Genomic DNA, 14,789 nt, shown 5'->3' on the forward strand with positions numbered 1-14,789 from the left:
CTAAATGCAAAATGGACAACCTGGAAGAAATGGACAGATTCCTAGAAAAATTCAACCTTCCGACTGAACCAGGAAGAAATAGAAATCATGAACAAGTCAAATACAAGCAATGGAATAAAAATTGTAATTAAAAAATCTCCCAAAATACGAAAGCCCAGGGCCAGATGGCTTCACAGCTGAATTTTAGAGAAGAGCTAATGCCTATTCTTCTGAAACTCTTTCAAAAAATTGCAGATGAAGAAACATTTCCAAACTCAGTCTACAAGGCCACTGTCACCCTGATACCAAAACCAAAGACATCACACAAAAAGGAAAATTACAAGCCAATATCTCTGATGAATACATATACAATAATCCTCAACAAAATTCTAGCCAACAAAATCCCACAGCACATTAAAAATACCATATTTCATGATGAAGTCAAGTTTATCCCTGGGATAAAAGGATTCTGCAATATACACAAATCAATCAATGTTTCCTTGGAAGAAAAGCTATGACCAACCTAGACAGCATATTAAAAAGCAGAAACATTACTTTACCAACAAAGGTCCATCTAGTCAAAGCTATGGTTTTTCCAGTAGTCATATATGGATGTGAGAGTTGGACTATAAAGAAAGCTGAGTGCCAAAGAATTGATGTATTTAAACTGTAGTGTTGGAGAAGACTCTTCAGAGTCCCTTGGACTGCAAGAAAATTCAACTAGTCAATCCTAAAAGATATCAGTCCTGAATATTCATTGGAAGGACTGATGCTGAAGCTGAAACTCCAATACTTTGGCCATCTGGTGCAAAAAACCAACTCATTGGAAAAGACCCTGATACTGGGAAAGATGGAAGGCAGAAGGAGAAGGGGATGACAGAGGATGAGATGGTTAGATGGCATCACTGACATGAGGGACGTGAATTTGAGTTGACTCTGGGAGTTGGTGATGGACAGGGAAGCCTGGCGTGCTGCAATCCATGGAGTCTCAAAGAGTTGGACATGACTGAGTGACTGAACTGAATCAATGTGATACACCATATTAACAAATTGAAAGATAAAAACCATATGATCATCTCAACAGATGCAGAAAAAGATTTTGACAAAATTCAGCACCCATTTATGATGAAAACTTCTCAAAAAATTGCCACAGAAGGAACCTACCTCAACATAATAAAGGCCCTATATAACAAACCCAGAGCAAACATTTTTCTTAATGGTGAAAAAGTGAAAGCATTCCCTCTAAAATCAGGAAGAAGATAAAGGCACCCACTCTTCCTACTATTATTCAACATAGTTTTGGAGGGGCTAGCCATGGCAATCAGAGAAGAAAAAGTAATGAAAAGGATTCTAGACTGGAAAAGAAGAAATAAAACTCTCAGTTGTTTGCAGACAACATGAAACAATACATAGAAAACCCTAATGATACTATCAGAGAATTTAGAGCTAATCAGTTAATTTAGTAAAGTCACAGTATACAAAATAAATACACAGAAATCACTTCCATTCTTATATATTAACAAAAGAAATCATAAAGAGAAATTAAGGAATCAATACCATTTCAACTAAAAGAATAAAATACCTAGGAATTAACCTACCTAAGGACACAAAAGAGTTGTATACAGAAATCTATAAAACACTCATGAAAGAAATCAAAGACAACATAAATCGTTGGAGAGATAATCCATGTTTCTGGGTTGGAAGAATTAATATTGTGAAAATGACTACTACCAAATATAAACTACAGATTCAAGACAATGCCTTTCAAATAACCAATGACATTTTTCACAGAACTAGAACAAAAATTCTCACAATTCAAATGGAAACACAAAAGACCCCAAATACCCAAACAATCTGGAGAAAGAAGAATGGAGCTGAAAGAATCCACCTTCGTGATTTCAGGAAGCTGGAAAGCTTCAATTACTACAAAGCTACAATTATCAAGACAGTACGATACTGGGACAAAAACAGAAATATAGACCAACGGAACAAGATAGAAAGCCCAGAGATTTCTATCCACACACCTGTGGGCACCTATATGACAAAGGAGGCAAGAATATACAATAGGGAAAAGACAATCTCTTCAGTAAGTGGCACCGGGAAAACTGGACAGCTATGTGCAAAAGAGTGAAATTAGAACACTTCCTAACAATATATACAAAGACAAACTCAAAATGGATTAGAGACCTAAATGTAAGACCAAAAACTATAAAACTGGTAGAGGAAAACAAAGGTGGAACACTGTATGACATAAATCACAGCAAGATTCTTTATGACCCACCTCTGAGAATAATGGAAATAAAGATAAAAATAAACAAGTGGGACCTAATTAAACTGAAAAGCTCTTGTACAGCAAAGAAAAGTATAAACAAGGTGAAAAGACAACTCTCAGAATGTGAGAAAATAAAAGCAAATGAAACAACTGACAAAGTATTTATTTCCAAAATATAAAAGCCACTCTTACAACTCAATACCAGAAAAACAAAGAACCCAATCAAAAAGTGGGCAATAGACCTAAGAAGACGTAGAGATGGTTAATAAACACATGAAAAGATGCTCAAGATCACTCATCATTAGATAAATGCAAATGAAAACTATAATAAGATATCAGTACACACTGGTCAGAATGCCATCATGAAAAAATAAACAAAAAGTAAATGCTAGAGGGTGTGGAGAAAAGGGAACCTCTTGCATTGTTGGTGGGAATGTGAACTGATATAGCTACTATAGAAGACAGAATGGAGATTCGATTAAAAAAAAACTAAGAGTAAAACTACCAAATGACCCAGCAATCCTCCTACTAGGCATATACCCTGAGGAAATCAAAATTGAAAAAGGCACATGTATCCCAATGTTCACTGCAGCACTATTTACAATAGTTAGGACATGAAGCAACTTAGAAGTCCATCAACAGATGAATGGGTAAAGGTGCTGTAGTATATATATACAATGGAATATATGCCCCTCAGCCATAAAAGGGAACATATTTGAGTCAGTTCCAATAAAGTGGATGAACCTAGAGCCTATTATACAGAGTGAAGTAAGTCAGAAAGAGGAAAACAAATATCATAAATTTACGTGTATATGTGGAATAGAGATAGATAGTACTGATGAACCTATTTGTAGGGCAGCACTGGAGACACAGATATAGAGAAAAGACTTATAGTCATGGGGGTGGGGGAAGAAAGAGAGGGTGGGACAAATTCAGACAGTAACATGGGAACATATGCACTAGCATATGTAAAATAGATAGCCAATGGTAATTTACTGTATGACTCACGGAACTCAAACCAGGGCTCTGTAACAAACCAGAGGAGTGGGATGGGGTGGGAGGTGAAAGGGAGGTCCAAGAGGGAGGGGCCATATATATACCTACGGCTGATTCATCTTTATGTATGGCAGAAACTAAAACAATATTGTAAAGCAATTATAAAATATATATATTTTTAAAAGAAACAAGAGAAATCTCAAATAACTTAACTTACACCTAAAACAACTAGAGAAAGAAGAACAAACGAAACCCTAAGTTAGTACAAGGAAAGAAATCATAAAGATCAGAGCAGAAATAAATGAAATAGAGATGAAGAAAACAGTTCCAAAGATCAATGAAACTAAAAGCTAGTTCTTTGGAAAGATAAACAAAATTGATAAATCTTTAGCCAGACTCATCAAGGAAAAAAAAAAAAAGAGAGAGAGAGAGAGAGATGACGCAAATTAATAAAATTAGAAATGAATAAAGTTACAACTGACTCCACAGAAATACCAAGGATCATAAGAGTCTACTATGAGCAACTGTCTTACATTAGCCATGCCATATTTTTCCATTAATAACACCATAAACCTTTATAAATGAACAATGCCCAATAATTGGACTTTAGGAATTATTCACTTTAATATGTTTATTTTTTCATGAATATTTTTACTCTGATGTTCTTTTGAGATTAGCATAAATTCAATAAATCACAAGTCTCACAAAATAACCAATATATGGGAATATTCTTTTACGGCATGATCTTAAGAGTGTACTGGATCATCGAAAAAGCAAGAGAGTTCCAGAAAACATCTATTTCTGCTTTATTGACTATGTCAAAGCCTTTGACTGTGTGGATCACAATAAACTGTGGAAAATTCTGAAAGAGATGGGAATACCAGACCACCTGATCTGCCTCTTGAGAAATTTGTATTCAGGTCAGGAAGCAACAGTTAGAACTGGACATGGAACAACAGACTGATTCCAAATAGGAAAAGTAGTACGTCAAGGCTGTATATTGTCACCCTGCTTATTTAACTTATATGCAGAGTACATCATGAGAAACGCTGGGGTGCAAGAAGCACAAGCTGGAATCAAGATTGCTGGGAGAAATATCAATAACCTCAGATATGCAAATGACACCACCCTTATGGCAGAAAGTGAAGAGGAACTAAAAAGCCTCTGGGACGGAACTCCGTCCCTCCCTCTTTTGTCCCTTTTTTTGTCTTTTATATTTTTCCCTACCTCCTTTCGAAGACTTGGGTTGCTTTTCTGGGTGCCTCATGTCCTCTGCCAGCTTTCAGAAGTTGTTTTGTGGAATTTACTTGGCATTTAAATGTTCTTTTGATGAATTTGTGGGGGAGAAAGTGTTCTCCCCGTCCTACTCCTCCGCCATCTTAGCTCCTCCCCCCCCAAAACAATATGTTTTAATCTACTTTTAGTTAGACTGTCTTACACAAGGTAACTTTCTTATATTGGGATAAAAGTACATGTTCTGCTTTCTAACTAATCATACACACATAAGCTTTTATGACTTTAAATTTCTACTCTAAAGAATTCTAAGTTCTTTACATGAACAGGCAACTAGAATTATTCTTGGTACTGCTATAGACCAATTAATTAAGAAGTACTTTTTGTGATTTTCCAAGTTCAGAAGAAAAGCAATTTTACAATGACTTTTAAACTAATTTCAGAGCTACATTCATACCAGATAATTAATAAATAACAATCATTAGGTAGAGTAACATAAGCATTAAGATTATGAGCTCTGGAATCAGACAGATCTGAAGGGTGTTTGCTGGTTCTCTAACATTGCTAGCTCTCTCAGTCTGTTTCCTCTTCTTAAAAGAGTCATAATAATAGAGGATTAAGAGGTACCAACTACTACTACATATAAAATATATAAGCTACAAGTTTATATTGTACAGCACAAGGAATATATACAATATTTTGTATTAAATATAAATGGAGAACAACTTTTAAAAAATGTGAATCACTAGTTGTATACCTGATATATATATAATATTGTAAATCAACTATATCTCAGTAAAAAAAGGGGAAAAAGGAAGAAAAAAAATGAGCATAATGGGAGTACTGACTCCACTGAATTGCCATAAGAATTAAATGACACAATGCATTGAAAGTTCTTACCACTATGCCTGGCATATTTTAAGTGCCCAATGAGTGATAGTTCTTACTATTATCAACTAAAGCTGATAAATTACTTACATGATAAATTAAAATTAAAAATGAGATGCTTTATCATATTTGTAACATATTAAGTACTTGTTTATGCTCATCTTCCTTCTAAATCACACTGGATAGAATGATTTCTTAAATAATGAAGCCACTATTCAATATATAGAGACTGTTATAATTTCAGTGTTGAGAAATATGCTACACTTATGGTGAAACAATTGGCTGAGTGGTAGTAAAACAAACAAAGTTTTCTCATGTTGTAGCTCAACTAAGAAGACTATTCTCCGGTTTTAAAAAGGTGAAGTTCTTTTTGTCTTGAGTCACTGCTGGAAATCCCCTCAGCAAAAATGTTGGGCTGTACTCCAACTCTGTGACAGGGTCTCATTTCCAGAAAGGACTAAGCCAAAGGGACAGAACTCAAAGACTAGAGTTCAGAACCAGAGTTTACAAGTCACAGAAGTACTGCTTTCTTGATTAATTTATACTTATAGAATTATTACAAGCCACATTTTAATTATGTTAAAAAGAATCAAAGTCATAAAAATTCAATACATGTCACAAATGCTATTTTAAAAATATGTCCTTGGTTAAGCAATTTTATTCAAGGAAAAAAAAAAGAACTAAATTATATATGAAAATGTTGCTACTAACCTATCTTCCCCACTCACACCTAACTCTCATATGCAGATTATAGATGACACATTTGCCTAGTTAGGCATCATCCAGTCTTTTTCCTTCTTTTCAGGCATCTTATATTTATTAAATGGCAGTTATATGTTCCCAATCACATGGAAAGATTTTAATGTACTATTGACATAATTTCTGTTCAGTATCTATCCAGTAAGAGAGAGTACAAATAACACAATGCTTAGGAATGCTTAGTCAGAACAACCTGAGTTCTAATCCTAGTTCTACCATTTGTAACTCTTTGACCTTGAGCAATGTACCTAGTTTCTGGGTCTTAGCAACATCCCCTTCAGTCACATGAAATAGATCTAATACTAGTTCTTACTTCCCAACGTTATCACAAGGATTCAACTAATTGAAATGAAGTATGTAAAAGACTTGGCACTGTGCCTGACATACACAATGCATAAACAAATGTTAGGCTTTACCATTACTAGAGTCCAATCCTGATTAGCCAGGTTAATGAAAAGTAATGAAACAAAAATCTAGCAGCACTACTGAAAACTTTTAAACACACAGTTTATAAATTTGTGGTGATATTTTTAAACTTATATTTAACTTTTGACTGATGTTCTGGCAATTGGAAACACTTCCAACAAACCAATAAAGCTAAAATGTGAGGCACTGAGCCAGAAAACAACCCCTTTGCTTAGAATTATTCTCTATTGGCCAAGTGTGAAAAGTCAGCTTTGCTCTCGTAATAATAAAAATAGTCAACATAACTGAGCTGCATCCTCTTTCTAAATTTATGTTTGTTTAATCTTGGTCTGCATTGGAGGAAGTAATTAAATACTGGGTTTAGAAGGGTTCCTGGTATGCTGCAAAGTACAACAGAACAGAATGCAAACAGATGGTCATATAGTCATCAACAGATTCTCAATCTGTTTAAATTTATCAGTAGGAAACGAAACACATTTACCCTTGATAATTCACCTAAAGCAGAAAATATTCCTGTAAAATATGTTTCACAGCACAATATATATTTTGGGAAATAATTTAAAGATTAACTACAGAAAATTAGAACATTTGACTTGACTATGTCTAGGGCTTCAATTTATTTTTCTTTTCCAGCACAACCCAGGGGGTGTCATGCTATGCTCAGTCACTTTAGTCTGTCTGACCCTTAAAGACCTCATGGACTGTAGCTTGACAAGCTCCTCTCTCCATGGGATTTTTCAGGCAAGACTAATGGAGTGGGCTACCATGCCCTCCTCCAGGGGATCTCTCCTGACCCAGGGATCAAACCCATGTCTCCTGCATCTCCTGCATTGCAGGTGGATTCTTTACCACTGAGCCGCTGGGGGGAGGGTTGACCTTAAGGTTTATTAATCAAAGCCCTTTCTCTGACAGAATAGTCTTTGAGCTAAAAATAAATTTATTTTATCCTTTTCTCCTACCATATTATGAAACTCTTACTAAACTTCTGCAATGCATTCTTTCCTACAACCATTTGAATTTCAAAAACCCAAGAGTCATGATCATTGGTAAGTGTGTCTCCCAAGCCTCTTTAAATTGGGCAAAATTATTCCAAAGGTTTTGCCATTGCTGCTGTGACATTAAGGAAATCAGCCACTAAATATAGGACATCAATCTAAAGGCACCAGTTTTTAGATTGTTCCTGCATTTGCCTCATGAGAGCTGCCATCTCCCACGGTTCAGGGCGTCCAAAAAGCATGCCCAAATGGCCATCTCATGAAATTTCTAATTTTGCTCTTCTAAATAGCTTATGAATATCTTTACACAGCATTCAAACAAATCTTGGCAGCTATGATAAAGACCACAGCATATTTCAAATTAACATTCTATTTATAAATACAAAAAGCAGTGGCAATAAATGACAAATCCACAGCTACCATACTACTCAATAGTGAAAAGCTGAAAGCATTTCCTCTAAGATCAAAAACAAGACAAGGATGCCCACTCTTGTCATTTTTATTCAACAGAGTTTTGGAAGTCCTACCCATGGTTATCAGAGAAGAAAAAAGAAATAAAAGGAATCCAAATTAGAAGAGCAGAAATAAAGCTGTCACTTCTTGAATATGACATGATACTATATGTATAAAATCCTAAAGATGTTACCAGAAAACTACTAGAGCTGATGAATGAATTCAGTAAAGTTGCAGGATACAAAATTAATACACAGAAATATGTTGCATTTCTATACACTAACAATGAAAGATCAGAAAGAGAAATTAAACAAACAATCCTATTTACCGTTGCATCAAAAGAACAATATACCAGGAATATACTAATACAACTGAGTGACTGAACTGAATTGATACCTACCTAAGGAGACAAAAGACCTGTTCTTAGAAAATTATAAGATGAAAGAAATTGAAGACAACACAGAAAGATGGAAAGATATATCATGTTTTTTACTGGAAGGATCATATTTTCAAAATGACTACAGTACCCAAGGTGATCTACAGATTCAATGCAATCCCTATCAAAATATGAATGACATTTTTCACAGAACTAGAACAGAAAATCTTAAAACTTGTATGAAGAGACAGAAGATCCACAAAAAAATAAATAAATAAATAAATTAGGAAAAAAAAATCTTGAAAAAGACAACAGAGCTGGAGAATCAGGTTTCCTAACTTTAGGATATACTAGAAAGCTACAGTCATCAGAGCATTACAGTACTGGCATAAAACAGAAATGTACATCAATGGAACAAAATAGAAAGCCCAGAAATAAACTCATGCACCTATGTCCAATGTTTCTGTGACAAAGAAGACAAGACTATAAAATGGAGAAAAGATGGTTGCTTCAATAAATAGTGCTAGGAAAACTGAACAGCTACATGTTAAAAAAAAATGAAATTAGAACATTCTTTAATACCATAAACAAAAATAAACTCAAAATGAATTAAAGACCCAAATATAAGACCAGATACTATAAAATTCTTAGAGGAAAACATAGGCAGAACACTCTTTGACAAATCACAGCAAGATCATTTTTTGATCTATCTTCCAGAGTAATGGAAATAAAAACAAAAATAAACAGGTGGGACCTAATTAAGATTTTCACAGCAAAGTAAACCATAAACAAAATGAAAAGACAACCTTCAGAATGGTAGAAAATATTTGCAAACAATGCAACTGACAAGGGATTAGTCTCCAGAATGTACAAACAGTTCATGCAGCTCAGTATCAAAAAAACAAACAACCCAATCAAAAATGGGCAGAAGACCTAAAGAGACATTTCTCCAAAGAAGACATACAGATGGCCAAGAGTCACATGAAAAGATACTCAACATCACTAACTACTCAGTTCAGTTCAGTTCAGTTCAGTTGCTCAGTCATGTCCTACTCTTTGTGACCCCATGAACTGCAGCACTCCCTGTCCATTACCAACTCCCGGAGTTCACTGAAACTCATGCCCATCAAGTCGGTGATGCCATCCAGCCATCTCATCCTCTATCGTCCCCTTCTCCTCCTGCCCCCAATTCATCCCAGAATCAGAGTCTTTTCCAATGAGTCAACTCTTTGCATGAGGTGGCCAAAGTACTGGAGTTTCAGCTTTAGCATCAGTCCTTCCAGGGAACACCCAGGACTGATCTCCTTTAGAATGGACTACTTGGATCTCCTTGCAGTCCAAGGGACTCGCAAGAGTCTTCTCCAACACCACAGTTTAAAAGCATCAATTCTTCGGTGCTCAGCTTTCTTCACAGTCCAACTGTCACATCAATACATGACTACTGGAAAAACCATAGCCTTGACTAGATGGACCTTTGTTGGCAAAGTAATGTCTCTGCTTTTTAATATGCTATCTAGGTTGGTCATAACTTTCCTTCCAAGGAGTAAGTGTCTTTTAATTTCATGGCTGCAATCACCATCTGCAGTGAAATGCAAATCAAAACTATAATGAGGTATCACCTCACACCCGTCAGAATGGCCATGATTTATAAGTCTACAAATAATAAATGCTGGAGAGGCTGTGGAGAGAAGGGAATCCTCCTACACTGGTGGTGGGAATGTAAATTGATACAGTCAGTATGGAGAACAGCACAGCTATTCCTTAAAAAACTAAAAATAGAGCCACTATACAATACAGCAATCCTACTCTTGGGCATATATCCAGAGAAAACCATAGCTCAAAAGGATACATGCACCCCAGTGTTCTTTGCAGCACTGTTTACAATAGCCAAGAAATGGAGGAAACCTAAATATCCATCAAAAGATGAATGGATAAAGAAGATGTGGTAAATATATATGATTAAATATCACTCAGCCATTAAAAATAATGAAACAATGCCATTTGCAGCAATATGGATGGACTTGGAGATTCTACTAAGTGAAGTCAGACAGAGAAAGATAAATATCATCACTGATACATGGGATCTTAAAACAAATGATACAAATGAACTTATTCACAAAATATAAAACAGACTTAGAGAATGAACTTATAGTTACAGTGAGGAAGTTTGTGTGGTGGGGGGTAAACTGGAAGTTTAGGATTGAAATACACACACTGTTATATTTAAAATGCCTTTCCATGAAAAAAAGAGCAGCAAATACTCTTTCACATAATGCAATTATTATTGAGAATACTTGAGAATCATACAGATGAAGAACTGTGGCTTGTTGTTTTATGTCCATATTATCCAAATGAAGAAAATACTGACTAGTGACTAATGTTTTGGCAATCACTAGCTTTTATAACTCATACACAGAATAATGCCACAAAGGAAAATTATGTAGATTTCATTTACTATATGGACAATCTAAGCTACAACTAGTTTGTTTTAACAGTAAAACAAAAGAGATCATTTTACAAAAGTTAGTCCATAAATAATACCCTCAAAAATTTATCACAATCTATCTACTCAATCTTAAAATTTCTATACTAAGTACATCTAAAATTCATAGAGACCCTGAGATGGAGATAATTATGGACCTGAGGAAAAGTATGGGAAGAAACCTCTAAGTCAGTTATAATTCTCCATGCTATTATCACTCTAGAGATCCTGATCAAAGGCCAAGGTTGATTTTTGTTAAGTTATTGAAATTCACTAAGTTTATTATAGGCTCTATGCTTACTATTCCTCTTCCATTAAATGCAAATTTATAGTACATTACAATTTCAAGGGAAAAAAATGGCATGGCGTATACTGTTATGTTACAGTAAGTCAAAACATGCATGAGCAGTTCTGAAAAAGCAGAAATCACTTCCTATAGACAGACAACTTGGGAGTTGCATTCTTATTAAATGGTTTGTACCTAAAAAAATTAAAAAACAGTATTAAGACCTGAATTTTATCCTTCTCCTATATGAGACCAATTCCAAATGTGCATCTTCTCTATATCCCTGGCCTTAAGTGAATTTAGCACACTTATTGACATTTACCTTTAGACATACTATCCCTCCTCTATACTAGATCCTCATTTTTCTATCCCCCTGATTGTATATGCCAAAGCAATTCCACTTACAGGACTTACTCCCTTCTGTTCACATTTATATCTGCATGTCTCCTAGCTGTCATGCATCACTGGGAGGATGTATTTCTTTAAACATATATCATTTGGATTCAAACAGCTTGTACTGGATTCAAACTCTGTGGCTTACTAATTGTATGACCTTGAGAAAGTTGTTTAACCTCTCTGAACCTATATTTCCTTACCCTAAAAGTAGAGACAATCATAGGATAAGAAAAAATGAGATAGTATCTGACACACTTAAGTGTCCCTACTTACTATCACTATTATGGCTATTATCAAGGAATTTTATACCATTTTATAATGGTATAAAAAGCAACATACTCACTTTCATTTCTAAACTTTTGAGAAGCAAGTGCTACACCTTTGTAATTGGGGCAGAGTTGAATACAAGTTTGAAAACTTGTTTTAATTGGACTGTGAAGGATAGGTACTCTTGAGTTAAGGTCACACTAAGTTGTAATAATCATAGATCCTCCCTTGTTTGATAAAACATCTAGTGTTGGTAATTTTATTAAAATCACTAACAGGAGTAAGAAAACAAAGACTTCACAATCCAAAACCAAAAGCTTTCCTTTAAACGCTCTTCAGAGAACTATACTTAGTCACTTATAGAAGCATCTCACTTTGTGTAATTATTGCTGAGTTCCTGTTAGGATATTTGCCTCAAATTTTCTAAATCATATGTTAAAATACAACACGACAGCATTCTTAAAGGAAAGACCTTAGTATTGCAAACTGAAGAGTCCCCATGTATGTTATAAAATAACTCTTCTGAAGCTTACTAATTTTACACTGTTTTAATATTATTTAAAAGTACTATTAGATTATAATAGAACAAAAATTTATTTTGGCAAGATGCAGTAGAATTTTGATAATAGGTTTACAAGAACTATAATTACTGCAACAACAGACAAATCTATAATTACCCATAAGAAAAATATTTGGAACAAAACACAAAAAGCATAAATATTTCTTATTTGTATAGTCTTCAACAATGGAATCTGGTAAAGGATATAGTAGGAGATAGTAGTAAATTTTAAGGCCCTAAGAAGCTAAAGTCTAAACAAAGAAAGAGGAATAGTTGTTTCTACTTAAACAGAAATTCTGAAAGGAGTTTCTTGTTGAATCTGCTTTTTAGGAAGGTGTAGAAGAGCAACAAAGCAAAGAATAAATAAGCAGTATTGAAACTGCATGTTATCCAATAAAATCATCAAAACTAACTTCCTGATCTGTTCAACCTAATTTGGGATTTAACTAAAGGTATTAAGCTGATCTTCTAAATTTTACAATTATTGTATTGGACTTGAGACTCTGAGCAGCTCAAACATTATTTCAAATATCATAATTAATATATATGGAAAATAATAAGGCAAGAAGCTCATAAAATGAAGTTCAAAAAGAATATAAGAAGTTTTCTTTTTGTTTTCAACCTAAACTTACTCCAAAATGTAAGCTTAAGTGTTCTATTTCAAAACTGTCTAAATACAGCCACATACAGTTGCCAGACAAATTGAAGGTTCAAAGTTCTTGTGATTTCGCACAACTTTCAGTTCTATTCCAAATCCTCTTGGGGATAAACAAAACAAAAATACATAACAACAAAAAACATGGAATTTTTTTTTTGTTGCTGCTGCCCTAAAGCTCAGAAGAGAGAGGGGGTTCATACATTCTGCATCCCAAACCCACATCCTGAGCCCAAAAAGCAAAAAAATCTGCTTTTTGCGAATTGTGAAAGAGACACTTTTATTTACCATGCATATACACTCAGCTTTCCCCTAGTTTAGCCAGCCTATTGCTCCCCAAAACTGTTGAAAATTGTTGTTCTAAATTAAGAGCACATGAATGAGAGGGGGATGTCCTATCAATTGAAGAAGTGGTCACTGGGGTCTGCACCTACACAAGAAAGCCACTTTTTAGTTCCCTTTCCAGTTCTCAATATATTTGAAGCAGTTAGAAACTGTTCGAAGTAATGTTTTTTGAAAGAAAAGAAAAAGTCAAAATAAGGTAAGATATGGAAGAAAAAAACAGATCCCTTATCACATTGTTTAAAAAAAAAAAAAGTTTATCATTATTCCTGATGTCTCCCATTCTGCCTAGTTCTAACAGACTCTTTAGGCCAAAGTTAAATAACTGTCTCTTACACATTGGCAAAATATTACTCTTTGATTATAGGGGTCTCTGTGAAATATAATCACAGTGCCTTAGTAGGCCTCCACTTCACCATCATCAGTAAGACCATGTTTTACATCCCTTACAGATGTGCACCCCTGTCCCTTGCCTCCATACTTAGAACACATATGTGAAATGTCCCATTCTTACCAGTATGTGACTTGATTTATTCACCTAACCCTAAAAACTCAATACCACCATCTCCCAAAACTCCCAAGCTTTCGTTTTCCTTCAAAGAAGAAATGTGGCCCTAACATCGTAAGACAAAGAAAGCTAAACTCCATGGAAAAATGAAATCGATGCAACAAAGAGCAGAAAAGGGAAGACGGGGGGTTGGGTGGGAAGTGCCTGTGTCTACCGAAGAAGAAGCTGCCAGACTAACTTATGCAATTCAAGGGTTCTGGGGCAGCAATTCAAGGGTTCTGGGGCAGCAGGAGACTGATGTGTAGAAAAATAACAAAGGTGGGCTTTCCACCTTCCTTACCGCCATGGAGCCAGAGGAAGATGCAATATACACACGGATCACCATCTTTGGAACAGCTTCTGTAGTTCTTTGAATCCTGCAAACGGCTGGAGAGCAGCTGCAGCAAAGTCTGGAATCAAGCTAAGGGCCGTACAGAGTTTGGAAAAGAAGGGTGGGGGAAGGTGGAAGGGGAACTTGCCAGAGCCCCGCCCTTGGCTGCTTTCACTCTTCGACCGCTGCAATCCCAGCCCCAAAGTCCAGAAGGCACAGGCTCGTTTGCATCATTTTTTTTTGGGGGGGGGGGAATCTCGAATAGCACCGCGAGATCTGTTGAATCCGGGAAAATAAGGAAAGGAGAAAGAAAAAGGAAGGAGCGTTGAGTTAAATTTGATTGCAATGAAGGACCTTTCCTCACGGAGACTCAAAGTTCTGTGCCTTCCTGCTCAGAAATGTATACAAATAAGATATTTTCTTTGAAAGAGAAATTCTCCTTTGAAAGAGGAAGTTCTACGTTGAAACCAGACATTAGTAAGAAAGCCCAAGTTCTCAAAGCCTTGTGCATTTTAAGACTGCTATTTTGTAGTGGTAGTTTTGGTGT

General features: G+C 35.4%; 1 protein-coding gene across 2 annotated transcripts in view; it reads right to left on the reverse strand.

The window, feature by feature from the left end:
* Nucleotides 1–14,469, reverse strand: part of SH3BGRL (SH3 domain binding glutamate rich protein like) — a 121,140-nt gene extending 106,671 nt beyond the window's left edge. Inside the window, exon 1 of one of the 2 annotated variants that reach the window (XM_070365930.1) lies at nt 14,213–14,469. Coding sequence is in view for 1 of the 2 variants with exons in the window: in XM_005904433.3 (XP_005904495.1) it covers nt 14,213–14,257 (45 nt within the window). In the remaining variant the exon portion in view is untranslated. The remainder of the gene's footprint in view (nt 1–14,212) is intronic. The other variant, XM_005904433.3, reaches the window with a different exon arrangement.
* Between the last annotated feature and the right edge of the window lie 320 nt (nt 14,470–14,789).

The sequence above is a fragment of the Bos mutus genome, chromosome X (assembly GCF_027580195.1).
Source record: "Bos mutus isolate GX-2022 chromosome X, NWIPB_WYAK_1.1, whole genome shotgun sequence".
NCBI lineage: Eukaryota > Metazoa > Chordata > Mammalia > Artiodactyla > Bovidae > Bos > Bos mutus.